This window comes from Sminthopsis crassicaudata, chromosome 1, assembly GCF_048593235.1.
Source record: "Sminthopsis crassicaudata isolate SCR6 chromosome 1, ASM4859323v1, whole genome shotgun sequence".
Lineage (NCBI taxonomy): Eukaryota > Metazoa > Chordata > Mammalia > Dasyuromorphia > Dasyuridae > Sminthopsis > Sminthopsis crassicaudata.
Genome location: NC_133617.1, coordinates 65,762,168 through 65,778,284, shown reverse-complemented (window position 1 = coordinate 65,778,284; position 16,117 = coordinate 65,762,168). Strand labels below are relative to the sequence as shown.

Sequence of the window (16,117 nt, the reverse complement as noted above, 5' to 3'; positions counted from 1 at the left end):
TGACCGGAATCTGCTTGAATTCCTCAAGCTGTGCAAACTCTCTGAATTGTGAGCTGAAGGAGGCTTTGTAGGGATGGGCGTGGAGAGAAGCTATTAGAGACCTGTTCTTAAAGGTACACTTGCCCACTTACCTACAGCTTCATACTGTATTTTTGGGCAAGACGGGGGGGTTGACTTAAAAATTTTTTTTTTTGCTTTTTGGAAGGCAAGACATATATTGCTTTGCCAGATCAACCCCTTTCTGGATGAGAGAGCGGGGCTGGCTGGCTGGGACATCTGGCATCATCCTTGAAGGTTCCTGGAAGTTTTGCCAGATGTCTCGTCATGTTCTTCGTTGGCTTCTTGACTGTGGTTTCATTCCATGTTCCATCTGCAGGAGTCTGACTCAAAAGTATATTTTCTCTCTTTCATATGCTTAAGCTTGTGGCTTTTTAGTCAATGTATTTAGAGGATAGATTCTAGGCTTTGTTATTGAGGGTCGATGATTTTTTTCCTTCTATATTTATGATTGGGATTGGGTCCGAGAAGCTGGCAGGGGCTGATTCTTAGAAAGTATTGCATCCAAGCTAGAAGTGAAAGGTAAACCTGGAGTAGACAGATGCTTTAGCAAATCTTGACACATGTGTGGTGAGAGGATTATTGTATTTGGAGTCCCAAAACATGAGTTCAAACCTTGGTTCTGCTGCTCACTATCTAAGTGGATTGGGGACCTCAGTTTCCTTTTCTATAGAATTAGACCAGCTGATTAGACCAGAATGAGTTGTTCTTCCAGTTCCAGTGTTCCCATGTTTCTTTTTTCTGAACTATTGCCAAAACAATGGAATAAGAAATGGGAATAAGATCAGAGATTTTCCTGCCTTCTGCTTTAATCCTATATGTATCAGAAATCATCTCAGTCATTTCCATGTCTTTTTACCTCTAGGATCAAATACAAATTTTGGGCATTTTATGTTCTTCACAACTTGGCACCAGCCTACCTTTCCAGCCTCCTATATTCTTTGGTGTAGCCAGACTGATCTTGTTTTTCTTATTCATAGTGTTCTATCTCTCAAATATGGGCCTTACACAGACTGCTCTCCCTGTTCTAGAATTCACTCCATCTTCCACTCTGCTTTTTAGAATCCATAGTTTCCTTCAAGGCTCAGCTCATATGCTACTGTCCTCAGGAAGTCTTTCCTTATCTCCCATTTGTCACTGTCCTGAAATTATATTTTATGTTCTTATTTCTTTCCATGCTGTACCCTCATCTCTACCTTCTGGCTTCTCTGACTTCCTTCAAATCCCAACTAAAATCTCAACTTCTCCAGGAAGCCTTTCCCAGTCCATCTTAATGCTAGTACCTTTCTTCTGTTAATAATTTCCTATTTATCCAATCTAGAGCTTATATGTACTTAGTTGTTTGCATAATACTTCCCCAATAAGAGCTTTTTGCCTTTGCAGCCTTAGCACAGTGCCTGGTACTAAGTAGGTGTTTAATAAATGTTTATGGACTGTCCATATTCTTCTAATAGAATGTAAGCTTTTGGGAGTTGTATTTGTATCCCCAGGCCCAAGAACAATATTTTTATATAGTAGGCATTTACAGTGTTCATTGTTTAAATCTTGTGTTGAACTTCCCTGCTTTGGACTGAGTTTCTGTCTCTGTAAAGTAAAGATAGCAATTCAGGTTGGTATGAGGCCCAAATGAGGTAGTGCTCTTTACAAATGAGATATGATATTTTAAAATGCTTGATCAGTAAAACAGGATGTCAAAATCAGTGAGAAATCTTCCTCTATGTGTTCCTACCCTGCTCCAACCCCATTTCAAAAATGAGACTGAGAAGAGATGGCAGTAGAGAGGGAAGTGACCTGGAGCAGGTCTGTGCAACAGTGACTAGGAGCCAAGAGCTGAATGCTTCCTAGCCTTGATTCTGGGTCAGCTGCTTAATCTTTCCCATCTTCAGTTTCCTCATCTATATAATGAGTGGTCTTCAAGCTTTCTTCCAGCCTTGATTGAATCTACAATCCATGAGTTTTAAAGGAATGCCTGTAGTGTGGTTTAGTGATTTTAATTTGGAGATCTTCGGTTCATATCCCAGGGTTTATTTTTTCAGTTCAATTTGACAGATGTTAAATAGTGACTTCTCAAAACATTCTCACAGAACACAGACATAAAAACATATATGTAATGCTGTGCTGTTAAAAAAAACTTTTGTTCCTAGAGATACAAGCAGAATTGAGTAGGGAGCACTGACCATCTTGGGGAGGAGAGAAGGCTTCATGGAACCTTTAGGTGGCACTGCAATAAATCTTAAAGACATTCTGAGCAGTAGAGATAAATAGAGAATTTGATTTGACTTGAAGACTGTCTTGAGCAGATGCATGGAGGTTCAGATTTGAGAAGGAACTAGCCATCTAGTTTGGTGGAAACATCTAGTTTATGAAGAATGGTATGAAATATGGCTGGAAAGGTAATGGGAGCCAAGTTGGGAAAAGGCATTAAATGCCAGACCAAGGCATTAGTCCACTAGCCTTTGAGGTAGAGAGGCACTGAAGATTTCTGAAAAAGGAATCATGGTCAGATCTCTGCTTTAGGAAGACTTTTGCCCTTTTGGGGGGATTGACTGAAGAAGGGAGAGACTGGAAGCAAGGAGGCCCAACTGGGGGATGTTATGGTATGATTATAGTAGTCTCTGACATTTGTAAGTGTACACTTTATGTACATTATCTTATTTGAGTTACACAATTGGTATTATTCTCATTTTCCAGATGAACAAATTGAGGGCCAGTGATTTGAGTGATTTATAGAGGTCATAGAGGCAGACGGCAGAAGTGGAATTTGAACCTCCACTTCCTGATGTTAGGACTAGCTTGCTATTTATCCTGTACCATTTTGTTAAGGTTGTAGCTAGGGAAAGGGAAAAAAGGAAATGGATTCGGGAGATGTCGTAGAGCTAAACTCACTAAGATTTGGCAATTGATCAGATTTGGGAGGTGAGGGATTGGAGAATCTAAGAGGAAGGAGTCTAGGTCACAGATCTGGGTGACTGAAAGGTTGAAGGTGTGCTGAAGATGGATATTTAGAGGAGTAGGGTAGTTGGGAGTCAGAGGGCATAGTGACTTCTACTTTGGACATTTTAAGCTTAAGAGAGTTATCAAGAAAGCTGTTGATGATAGAAGGAAGGAGGCCTGTGACTAGAGAATTGGAAGTCATCTGCTTGAAGAAGCTATTTGAACCCATGGCTGAAGAAATCTGTAAGCGTCAGGGTGTCAAGTGAGAAAAGAATGCCCACGGCAGAACTCTAGGAAGCCCTCGTGCCAATGGGGTGTGGGGAGCCAGCGATGAATAACCTTGCACTGGGACTCTAAGATTGGATGGTTAGACAGACTGTAGGTGGAGACACTTGGAGAACAATGGAATGGAATTCAGGAAGGAGAAGGTAGTCAAGAAGTCAGAAGCTGCAAAGGATTGAGCAAAGCTCTCTGGGTTTAGCAGTTGAGTCCTTGAAGGCCCTTGAGGGAACTCATTGCAGGTGAGTCAGAAACCTGATTATGAGGAACTGAGAAATGAATGGGAGACTTGAAAGAGAGGGTGGCAAGTGGAGACCGGAGGATGAGTTGCAGACTACCCTTCCAGTCCAGACTAGAGAACATAGTCATATTTTACCTCCCAGCTTGGGCATGACTGCAGAGGATGGGGCTGAGAGGAGCAGGATGACAAGAGAGAGGCCATTTGAAAAAGGAAGGACTTTTGGTGATAACTTTGTACATTGGTAAACATTTGCTATTGACTGATTGTTGGGGAAACAGTAGAAGAACGGTTGTCTAGCCTTTGCTTGAACCAACCCCTCCTGTAATGAGAAACTCACAGCTTAATGAGAACAGTTGTGAGGGTTCCAGTCCAGACAAGTTCCCCTTTAAATGGGAAACACTTCCTTGCTGTATATTTAAGGGAAGGTTCTGGCAAATGGAAATAACAAAAATGTAAGCGGGTGATGATCAGCATAAGTCTGCTTCTTATTTTTCTTTTTTGCTCCTATCTTGCCAGGCATGTAATAACTGTCAACAAGGTCGAGGTATTGTTTTCTTCCCTGCAGATGAACAGTCTTCAGTAACAGAAACTGTTCTTTCAGAGGAACTGAAAAATCCAATGTTTACTCTCAGACTTCAGTTGTAGGTAGAAGGAAAGAGTTTGACAGTGATATTATTTTCTTGTATTTCTGCACTCTCACTAAACTGCACAGAACTTTACAGGCTTTGCCTATTAAATTGAGTCATAGAATTTAGAATCAAACTGTGACCTCTATACCTTTGACACTGGCATAATACCTTGCAAGAGACACCTTGTCCTTTAAAAAGTGACCCTGGTGGCTCTCTGTGGGTGTTTAAGGTTACAGGAAAATGTGCAGTAACAGCTAGTAAAGCAGGATAAGGCGGTAACTCAGCATTGCTTCAGTGGCCACCTGACCCTTCCTCCCACTTAGGGAAGCAGCTCTAGTTCCCAGGTACCCAGTGGTTAGCTGCCACACTGCTGCTACTATATGCTTTGGCCATGACATTTCCCCTGGAGAGTAAAGCATCCTCCTTCTTTTTATTCTTCCCTTCTGAATAGACAGATATTTGTTAATCTCAACACTGCTGTAAGTGACCCAGTTTACCAGAACCCCCAATTAAGAGTAATGAGGAACAGAACACATTTTTTGTTCAATATAAGGAACAGTACTCTGACAACAAAAGCTCTTAGAAAGTGGACAGGGTTATTTTATGCGAGTGCGAATTTTCCATTTATTCCTGGAGATGTTCAAGCAGAGCCAGATGCCCATTTGAGGGAGGTGGCCTAGAGGTGATTCAGGCTCTAATTGGATCAGCTGACTTCAAGGGTCTTTTCCACTCTAAGATACTGTGACTGGTGAAAATAGCCTTGCAGATTCATGGGGCTACTCATGCTCCTCCCTTCATTGGACTCCTACTGCCAGGAGGGCAAAATCCATTCTCCTTAGTCTGACTTTAAAGGCTCTCTGAAGTTTGGTTTCAACCTTTTTTAAACCTTCATTAACCTTTCATCTACTCTACATTGCAACTAACAGAATGACTAATTGTCTTACCATCTCCTATGTCCACAAGTTGATATCATACTTCTTCCTCATCACTGTTGCTGGCTTTTTCTTTTGAGGCTAAACTGAAGTTGTCTCCTCATCGAAGCCTTCCCTGATTTCTTTTTTTTTCCCCTGAGGCTGGGGTTAAGTGACTTGCTCAGGGTCACACAGCTAGGAAGTGTTAAGTGTCTGAGACCAGATTTGAACTTGGGTCCTCCTGAATTCAAGGCTGGTGCTCTATCCACTGCGCCACCTAGCTGCCCCCCTTCCCTGATTTCTTAACCCCACATCCCTTCCTACCTCTGCTGATACTGATTTTCTTCCTCATTAAATTTTATTAAAAATTTTTTTTCTGAACTGTAACAAAATGAGCACTTCCATATATAAAAAGGAATAAAAATAATTGCATGGAAAATTGCAAATCATCCTGTCTGGCCTACTTTTCCTTCTAAGTATATAACAAATTCAATATGTAACTTTCAAAGCTATTTTGCCTATCTTTTTTCCTGGCTTCCTTTCTGTTTTTTTGTATGTATTTTTAAAAATGTTTCAGTGACCCTTTTGGTGGGGGGGAAGAAGGCAACCCTATCACCACCTCCCCTCCAACTAAAAAAGAAAAAGACTTCATTTTAGCAAATATGCACAGAGAAACAAAATAGATCTTTACATGGGGGCATGTCCACAAATGTATCTCTCATTCTCTACCTTGACTTATCACTTCTTTGTCAAGAGGTCAACATTTTGCTTCACTGATTCTTTGGAATCTTAATTGATTATTGCAGTAAGTAGAGTTCTTCGGTCACTTATAGTTGTTCATCTTTATACTGTAATTGTTATGGTATACATTGTTATCTGGGTTCTGCTTGCTTTACTCTGTATTGATTCATACTAGTCTTTCCAGGTTTGCTTGATCATCTGTTTAATTATTTATTATGATTGAGTAATATTTTGTTACATTGATATATTATGATTTTTTTCAGTTATTCCCCAAATAATAGGCAGCCCTTTAGTTTACAGTTCTTTATTGTCACAAAATGTTGTTATTAAATATTCTTGTGTTTTTATGCATTCTTTGTCTTTTTTCCTTGATATTTTTGAGGCCTGATAGTGGTATCTTTGGGTTAAAGGATATGCAGCAGTTTAGTGATTTTTGAGGCTAGAGTTCCAGATTGTTTTCTAGAATGGCTGAGCTCATTCACAAATCCACTAATAGGGCTTTAAAGAGCCTCTTTTCCTCTAAAAATTCTTGTTTTCCTTTTTTTTCCCTTTCATTTTTGCTCATCTGATCCTCCTTAAATTTTTCTAGAGTCCTTTGTCTTACTTTTCTTTACCCCATCTCATTGTTTCTTGGATGATACTTGTATATATTTTAAATTCTTATTTAACCCTATCCTCAAGGAGTTTAAAGTGCCATTTTTTTCACAGTGTCAAATATAGGGCCTTCTATGTAGTACATATTTTATTAATACTTGTTGAACTGAACTGGAGATGGAGATTTTGGCTTTCTGCCTTTCAGGATGCTGGAGCTACTGGTGGGTATTAGTGATGAAGTGGTTTGGGAACTGGTAAAAGGCTTGAGAGTATTTTGGTTCTCCCATTTACTAAATGTTATCACTTTTAGTTTCATTGGGTTATCTTTATAAAGATTTTTACTGGGTTGACTGGTAGGAACTGGCTTCAGTGAGCTGAATCTCAGAGGGTCTTATGGGTTACTATGCTTCTGCTTATAACACCCTTTTCATCCCTCCCCTTTTTTTTTAACCCCCATCATCTTCCATGTAGTTTCTCACTCATCTCTGAGGGGGAAGAAAGGATGACCACTGTGGATGTCCTGCCTGAGAGGCCTGATGTGGTGGAGATGGAGGACCCCTCCTCGCCCTTCCAAGTGGAGAAGCACTCATGGGATGGGCTCCGGGACATCATTCACAGCAGCAGGAAGTATTCAGGAATGATAGTGAACAAGGCCCCACATGACTTCCAATTTGTCCAGAAGACAGATGAGTCAGGCCCTCACTCTCACCGGCTTTATTACCTCGGTAAGCCAGGCTTCCACACCCTTTCTCTTACCCTGACAACAACAACAACAACAACAAAAGCAGTGGCAATATTTTGCACATAACAACTCTGTGAGGTTGATAGTATTATGGGGCCTGTTTACTGAGGAGGAAATGAGTAAGCTAACTTCCTTAAGGTTTTATAGTCTAATAAGTAGCAAGACTAAGGCACAACCTAAGTCTTGTGATTGGTCCAAGGCTCAATTCACAGTCAGCACTACATGGCCTCCCTATGTACTACATAGGCCTCCCTACCTGCATGTCATCTTTGCTATGTCATTCATTGCCAATATGCTTGGGGCTTTTGATGAGGTTGATTTCTTGCAAGAGAGTTGGCAGGAAATAAATCTGGTTATGAAATCTTTGATTCTTAAAAGTCTCACTCTTGCTGGTTGGGAGAAAAAATAAAACCTCTCTGAAACAATTTTTTTAATATAATTAGTCTGATTGTTAGGGATTCTAATTAGTACAGTCAGGACCTTTCTTAGGTGGGTCTGCCTTGCCTCTGGACCAACACTTTGTTCAAGTGAAATCAGATTAAAATAATTATAGAATGAGACTTCTAAAACCAGAAGGGGCTTCATTGTCATTTGGTCCAGCTGGTATCTAAACAAGAATCTCTTATATTCTTCCCAGAAAGCAGTAGTTTAGATTCTACTTCAAGACATCACTTGATGTGGAACTGACTACCTTCCCAGGCAGCTCAGTCTACTTTTGAAAAGCTTGAACTGTTGGAAAGTTTTTCCATATGTTAAACTTAGCTCTTCCTCTCTGAAACTGCAGCTTACCCTCTTTGTTCCTAGTTCTACACTTTTTCATGATAGGTCTGCAAATATGTGAACCCAGCAATCATGTTTCCTTCTACTTTTTCTCTTCTTTTGGCTAAACATCCTTACTTCCTTCAGCTAACACAGTCTCTTGTCATCTCACCATTCTTACCTTTCTCTAGATCTTATCCTTCTTGCTTTCCATTCTGGGTGCCATGCTTTGAGAAAGACTGCATCATAGGTATGGCCTATTCAACTGAGAGGACAATTGGGCTTTTACTTCCCTGGTTCTGGACACTGCTTCTTTTAATGCAATTTCATGTCATAAAATGAACTTTTGTAGCTACTGTATCACATTCTTGACTTACATCAAGCTAACAGTCCACTAAAATCCCCAGGTCCATTTCACATAAACTATTCCTGGCCCTGGCTTCCTCATCCTGTATTTCTGTGACTGATTTTATTGAATCAAACTCCAGGTTTTTTCAAATTTCTTTCAAGTATTGAAATGTAAAAACCTTCATGTCAAGTAAAATCAGCTGTACTAATACAGTTATCACTGTTAAACTTTGTCTTGTTAGATTCAGCTTATTATTCTAGCCAGTTAAGATCATCTGTACATCTAGTTTTGTATTCATACTTTGCCTTCCTCCTTTGCGAACTTCTTTCATCCTTATTATGAGTTGGAGGTGACCATTGGCTCTGCCAGGGGAATGCAAGCACTGATCCTGCCTAGCCTGATGCCATCTGCAAACAATTTGGGAACCTTAAAGGGGAAAAGAAGTCAGTGTGTTGTTGGGTGATGAGGAGGAAGGGGAATAGAGTGTGCAGCAGTCCCCATCTGTTTTTATGATGGTCAGGTGATGTAGGACTGAGCTGTGTATATGAGAAACTTTTTATTTTAATCACTAGTTGGCTGGAGCCACCTCCCTGAGTCATTGCCTTGGTCACAACATACCTTGGGCCAAAGCATATCCTGCTTCCCAAAAAGAGGAGGCTTCTAGGAGACTGTCCAGTCTGCAGATTGCAGCTTTATTTTTCCCCTTACCCATGGGATTACATATAACAAAATATCAGAGCTGGAAGAGATGGGGAGATTAGAGTTTTTCTAGCTCAACTCCCTTATTCATATTTTTATAGTTGAGGAAATAATGAGTCCCCAATGCTTAGGTACTTTCCCAAGATCTGTGAGTAAGTGGCAGAGCTGGGACTAAAACCTTGGGTCTTTTGAGCCCAGAGCTGATTCCACTTTTCCCTTTGCTGGGTCCCTTTTTGTATCCTTAGGGGGCCATTGCTATAACTTTCCTAATAATGGCTCACCTCTTAGACAACTGCAGATTTACAAGGACTTTCCATACAGAATCCCCTTGAAGTAGGAAGAGTGGGTGTGGCCATCCTCTTTGAGAGACCGTATCAGCAAATTTCAGTGCAGGTATAGGAAAGCCAGGCCTAGATCCCAGGTTTTCTGACTCTCAATCTGGGCTTCTTTCCTCTGGGTCATCTCTCTTCCTTTGGTCATCAGGCAAAGATTGTAGTGACTTTGAAGGAAGATTATCTTTGGCAACATAGTTGGCAAGGTATTGGGATCCCCCTGATGATCCATGACAGGAACCAGATGGTGCCCTCAGAAGAGGCTGGAGCAAGATTGCCTGTCTCATTTGCTTGGAGAGCTCCAAGTATTCCTCTGGTATCCTGGAAACTACAGTGTTACCTGGGAAGTTGGGCCTGGTATTAGATGGGTTTTCTGTATGGGAGAGAGCTCCGGGCTTGGAACTGAAGGGTCTGGGTTCAAGATTTGTCTGGGCTACATACTGCCTATGTGACCTTAGGCATATCACTTGAGCTCTTTGGCTTGAAATTCCCAATTTGTAAAATGAGAGGATTGGACTTGATGGGTTGCTAAGGTCCTTTGTAGCTCTGAGAGTCTTAAACTGAAAGAGTCTGGGCACAACAGAGACAGGAAAGGATTCTGTGGAGGAAGAGATGCTGGTGCTTATTGAACTCTTGGAAATCTAATGTGAAGAGCCAGAATATTTGGGGCCGTGGGAGAAGATATTCCCTGTCTGGATGTAAATGACCTATAAGGACCCTGTAGCCCTGAATCTTCCCTTTGTTAGTCAGAAAGACAGCCAAGCTGATTTAGGAAACAGGGTTGCTGCTAGCAGTATTTCAAACCAGACAGCTGGTGGTCATGTCCTCTAGATTTGCCTTTTCTCAGATGGGCTTGTAGCTGCAAGCTAGAGCTCCATGATTGATTACATTGGAGTCTCTGATTACTGGAGGGGCCCTAGCCAAAAAACCCCAACTTGCATCTCCCCCCCCCCCCCAGCCTCAGAATCTTGCTGCCACTGCTTCCTTCTCCTCTGCCAAGCCATTGGGATGAATCTCCAGGCCATCAATAGCCATAAATGTGTGTTGCATTAGACCGGGCCTGTCAGCATTTCCTCAGGTTTGTCCCTGACTGGGACTTCAAAGGACATCTGTCCAGTGTCTATCTGGATAGGAGTTGCCTCAGCAGCATCCAACAAAGTAGCTGGCTGGTTACCTGGCTCCCATTATTGAGCACTTTCCAAGGCCGCTTTTTCTGCTTTAGAGTTAACATTGTTTAGGAATTTTTTTCCAATAGGGAGCCAAAAGCTAACTTTCTGAATCTTCCTCCTTGTAGGATTAAGCAGAATGAGCGTAAGCCTCTTCTCTGTTGCCATTCTTCATATTTTAATCTTCCCTTCCATAAATTTTCTCTTTCACAGGTTAAATATCTTTAGTTCCTTTAGTCAGTCCTCAGATGGCCTGATTACATTCCCTTTATCATCCTGGCTGCTACTTCTCTGCTCGCTTTTGTTTTTACAGCACTTACATTTTCTAATTTATTCCAGAGTTAGTCCCAGTTTCTCAAAATAGGGTAACACATTGAAAAAACCTAATACTGAAATGTAGTGTTCCATACCAATAGTCCTCCACCTCTGCAAAGACCAGGGTAAAGTGATAGTTCATATCTCTTTCCGGGGAAGGAGGCACACTTGGCCCAGCATTCAATAAACATTGTTTTGATGTTGTTTTTTCCATTTATATTGCTAATATACCTTGCTGAGTAATAAGCTCTTAGTATAGCCCAAGATCATGTTACTTATTTTGGCTACCGTGTTACATTGTTGAGACTACTTGAGGCTACTAAAGCCCCCAGATCTTTTTCACAGGAACTATTGTCTAACCACGCCTCCCCATTTTTGGGTTGGTGTGTTTGAGAAGTCATAGCTTTTCCCAGGGCCTGGTGCCATGGATTTCTTTTTTATTTCCCTAGGGATGCCTTATGGCAGCCGTGAGAATTCTCTCCTTTACTCAGAAATTCCCAAAAAGGTACGCAAAGAGGCCCTGCTGCTGTTATCATGGAAACAGATGCTGGATCATTTTCAGGTGAGATGGCGTGCTTCCTGTGCCACCTTAGACCTGGCCAAGGCACAATCTGCCTGGCCATCTGGGAGGGACTATTTGGCTGGAAGAGGGAAGTTCATCTATGCTCCTCTCAGACTGCTAGCAGAAGATCATCAGCTTTGCATCTATTTGAACTGAGCTTGGCTGGAAAGGGAGAGGTTAGGGTTGAATTATGGCAGTAGTGCTACCTAGCAGTTACTAATAGTGTCCTAGCCTATTAGGCAAGGAATACTCATGTCAGCTTCCCCATTCTGGATCTTAGCATCCCCATTTCAAAATGAGCAGGTTGTACAACGTGGTCTTTTTAAAAAGGCCCTTCTAGTCCCAACACTTTAGGATACCATGTATCTGTGGGGAAGACTTCAGGCTGTCATCTTGTCAAATGATGATTATTAAAGTACCTTGAGAGGTACTTTAACAGAACTGCCTAATTTCCAGTTTACTAACCTGGTGGATGAGGGGAATTTTACCTAGATTTTAACAAAATATTCAATAACATCTCTCACACTGTTCTTTTTCTAGGTTGTTGTTGGTTTTTTTTTTTTTTTTTTTTGATATCTTCTGTTTTTTATATTACTGTTGTTTCTAAATACATTCCTCTTTCCTTCCTTACCCAGAAAGTCATATTTCTAGTCTTTTTTTTTTTTTTTTTTTTTTTTTTTGGCTGAGGCAATTGGGGTTAAGTGACTTGCCCAAGGTCACACAGGTAGAAAGTGCTAAGTATCTGAGGCCAGATTTGAACTCAGGTCCTCCTTAACTTCAGGGCTGGTGCTCTATCCACCTAGCTGCCCCACTCCCCATTCCCTAGTCATCAGGTATTCGCTTTGTTTATAATTCTCTAATACCAAGAAAAATTTTATTCTTGGAGACAAGATAGAGAGGTGGTTAGTATAATAAAAGTGAATTTGGACCTGATTGAGTGGTGTGATCTATTGAATAGTTATTAATAGTTTAATGTTCCTTTAGAAGGAACTGTGCTGAAGAAATCTGTGACACCTTCCTATCTTTTTCCCTGATGTGGATAAAAACATGGGTAGCATGTTTATTACATTCATAGGAGACACTAAACCAGGAGGGGAAACTAGTATATTGGATTACAGAATCAGGACCTGCAGAGATCTATCAGGCTTAGAATGTGGGGTCAGATTGAATGAACATCCATCTGAAAAAGAGCTGGATATCTTAGGAGATTCCAAGTCCATGCCTTATAAGCACCCTAAGATGGCCTCATGAAAGCCAGTGTCATCTTAGATTGCATTGAGGGGCATTGGGTTCAAAAGGTTGAGAGTCCTATTATGAGAGCCCATCTGGAGCACCATACTAAGGTGAGTGCTGCACTGTGGGAAGGATGTTAATAAGCTGGAGAGCATTTCGAGGAAGGCATGCATGGTGGTGAAGGGGCTCTGGTTATTGTCATTTGAGGACTGGAGCCAAGGTATACCTGAAAGAGGGACTAGACTTAGTATGAATGAGCACCAAGTAGAAGTTGCAAGGAAAGTGATTTAACCTTGTCAGGAAATCTTTCTTCAAGTGCAAGCAGAGTAGGCAGTCTTGGGCTTCTCAGTGGAAGTCTTCAGGGACGTGGGCTGCATGACTCCTTATTGGGTGGCATTATGGGAATTTGGACTACATGGTCCCTTAAATTGCCATTGTCAATTTAAGCCAGGTGGAGGATGGTGAAACTTCCCTTCTTCAATATGTGCCCTTTTGTCACAGTGTACGTTCTTGATAAGAATTCTTGATCAGAAATAGCCACTTCTCCGTTAAAATGCAATACCAGGGGACTGAGGAAAAGGGCTGTTGAAGCTCTTTTTATTGAGGCTGGCTGATAATTATTGGCCTATACTTCCTGGGAAGGAAATAGTTCTGAATTTGATTGGGCCTTTGCTTTTGCCAAACAGAAAGAAAGTGTTTTGGGGTGGGGTGTTGGGGTCTTATTTTTAGAACCTCCATGGGAAGGGCAGTGTGGCCTGCTGCAGAAGCTTCTTGTGCTCACTTGCAAGCTGGCCCCTGCAGCACATATCTCAGTGGCTGCCTCTCTCCTGACTGAAGCAGGCTCTGCCTTCCTAGATAACGCCTCCAGTCTGACCCCTCCTGACTGTTCCCGCCTCATCTGACAAAGCCTCCTCTGCACTTGCTGCACCTGGGCCTCTCTTCACATTCACAAATCTTCCTCTTTCTTGCTTTGGCTATGCCCTTTTCCTGGACTCCAGATGTCCTTCTTTCCCTTCCTAAAGTCTGATGCACTGGCCAGCTTTTCTGTCCTTGATGGCTCTTCCTTCCCCCAAACCTTGCACAGCATTTTCTTTTGTGTCAATAACTAATATTTATATAGGACTCTAAAGTTTGCAAATCCCCTGCATTTATTCTCTCAGTTGTACTTCTTAACAGCCACATGAGGGAAGAACTGGAGTCATTAGCTCTCTTTGGCAGATGAAGAAACTGAGGCCCAGGAGCTTAAGTAACTTTCCTATGATCCTAGCTCTAGGTGAAAGAAGAGCCAAAATATAAAATCAGGCTTGTACCTTGTCAGTCTCCATCCTGGGCCCTGGAGAGACTAGGCAAGGCACTTCATCTCTGTCTGACTCATTTTTCTCCATCTGTAAAATAGTGATAATAACAGTATCTCCCTCCCAGGATTATTGTGAGGAACAAAGCATATAATAATTGCTAAATGCATTATGAATCTTAAAGTGGCATGTAAATTTTGGTTATTATTATCATTCTCACACTTTCCTCTATAGTTAACCATCTTTGTCTCTTAAGTGGTTAAGATTAGTGATGGGGCTGCTGAAAGGAACATACATTGGGCAGTATCCAAGAGATGGATTGCTTGCCCCCATGATCAGGGAGTCCTGACTTTGTTTTTGTGTCAGAATGTTTTTGGTTGTGGCGGGGTTATGCACCCAGGAGTTCAGGCTCATTTTGGCTTCCTATAGTTCATCTCCATTTAGGGACAGAGGAATAGAGTCACAAGCTGCAGATACTGATATTCTACGAAGGTCTCACTGGATTCTTATTCTATCTGTGTGCATTCAGGCTACCCCTCACCATGGTATGTACTCTCGGGAAGAAGAGCTCCTGAGAGAGCGGAAGCGTCTTGGTGTGTTTGGTATCACCTCCTATGACTTCCACAGTGAAAGTGGCCTCTTCCTTTTCCAGGCCAGTAATAGCCTCTTTCATTGCCGAGATGGAGGCAAGAATGGATTCATGGTAAGTTTTTTGAGTCCATCTGGGTAGATGTGCAGATGATAAGATCAACAATATCAGCAAACCCCTCTTTCTCTTTCTCATGTTCCCATTCCAGCCAAATGTTATCTCTTGTCTCTGAAGTTTTGTCCATCCTATTTTTCAGGGGCTCTCCTCTTGCCCCTCATTACTGTCTGTTGGTCCCAGCTTTGAAACCAGTTTCTTCTGGAAGATTTCCTTGATTTTCCATATTTTTCCTTCTTCCTTGCTCCTCATTTCCCCAGCTGTTGACCCCACAGAGATTTATATAGCTGTTTCTTCCCTTCTAGTTACTATGAACCTTTCTTTGTCACTCTAGCCCCTAGTATAGTACCCTGCATGTAGAAGGTATTTAATAAGTGTTAGCCATATTGTATTTTCTCAGGTGTCTCCCATGAAGCCACTAGAAATCAAGACCCAATGTTCTGGGCCTCGGATGGACCCCAAGATCTGCCCTGCTGACCCTTCCTTTTTCTCATTCATAAATAACAATGATTTGTGGGTGGCAAATATTGAGACTGGAGAGGAGAGACGGATGACATACTGTCATAAAGGTGAGCTCAGGCCTTTGGAGAATGGGCTCCTTGAAAATTTGCTATTTCACAGCTTTAGCTGTGGAGGTGTTAACTTTACATGCGCCTCTGTGGCTGTCACCATCCCCACTCTGCCTACCCAACCCTGCCTGTAGACTCTTCTAGTCTGCCCTGAGGTAACAGAATGACCCCCCCCAAAACAACAACAACAACAACAACAACAAAAAACCCAAATAAACCTAAAAACAAACCAAAAAAGAAAAAACAATTCCTCCAGTCCATAGTGCTTTCATCTGTACATCTTTCTGGACTGGTGTAGTCCTGTTTGCTCATCTGCTCCACTCATCTCCTTCCTACAGGGCCCACTGGTGGCCCAGATTGATCAAGCTTCCAATAAAGATGTATTGATTACTCTTCCTCTGCAGGTTTGTCCAGTGTCTTGGAGGACCCCAAGTCAGCAGGAGTAGCTACCTTTGTCATCCAGGAAGAATTTGATCGATTTACAGGCTATTGGTGGTGCCCAACAGCCTCCTGGGAAGGTTTGTCTTCTTTCTTTATACCTGTTTGATGGTCTGAGGCCTTTCCTTCAGGAGTTTAGAGAAAGAACAGTGTTTATACTCTCTTCCCCTCCCTTAATCCATTTGCAGCAGTTTTTGAAATGGGAAATGAGCTGGCTTCTTAGGCTACAGAAACCAAATTGGCTTTTGTGGGAATCTGCAGTGCTTTAATCATATAGGCAGTATGATTATAATTGACCCCACTCTATCCATGAGGAGTCTGAGGTGACCCAGGGACTTACAGGAATTAAAGGCAAAATTTACATAATGACAGGCTCCAAGAACCTGGGCAGTCAGGAGAATCCCAGCAAGGAGCCATCCGTCTCTGCCAGGAGAGCACTAGGCAAGGGTACTGACTGCCCCCTGAAGCAGTGCTCCACCTTTTGATACTTCTACCTTTTGACAGTTTTAATTGTGAGGAAGGTTTTCCTGAATTCAGACTTAAAATGCCACTCCTAGTTCTGCCCTCTG

General features: G+C 41.9%; 1 protein-coding gene across 2 annotated transcripts in view; it reads left to right on the top strand.

Moving 5' to 3' along the window:
* The window catches only part of DPP9 (dipeptidyl peptidase 9), a 46,160-nt gene that overhangs the window by 5,296 nt on the left and 24,747 nt on the right, over positions 1-16,117 (top strand). For both annotated transcript variants that reach the window (XM_074308291.1, XM_074308293.1), the window contains 5 exons: positions 6,858-7,111; positions 11,198-11,310; positions 14,368-14,541; positions 14,942-15,110; positions 15,515-15,628. In XM_074308291.1, coding sequence (XP_074164392.1) covers positions 6,858-7,111; positions 11,198-11,310; positions 14,368-14,541; positions 14,942-15,110; positions 15,515-15,628 — 824 coding nt within the window. The remainder of the gene's footprint in view (positions 1-6,857; positions 7,112-11,197; positions 11,311-14,367; positions 14,542-14,941; positions 15,111-15,514; positions 15,629-16,117) is intronic.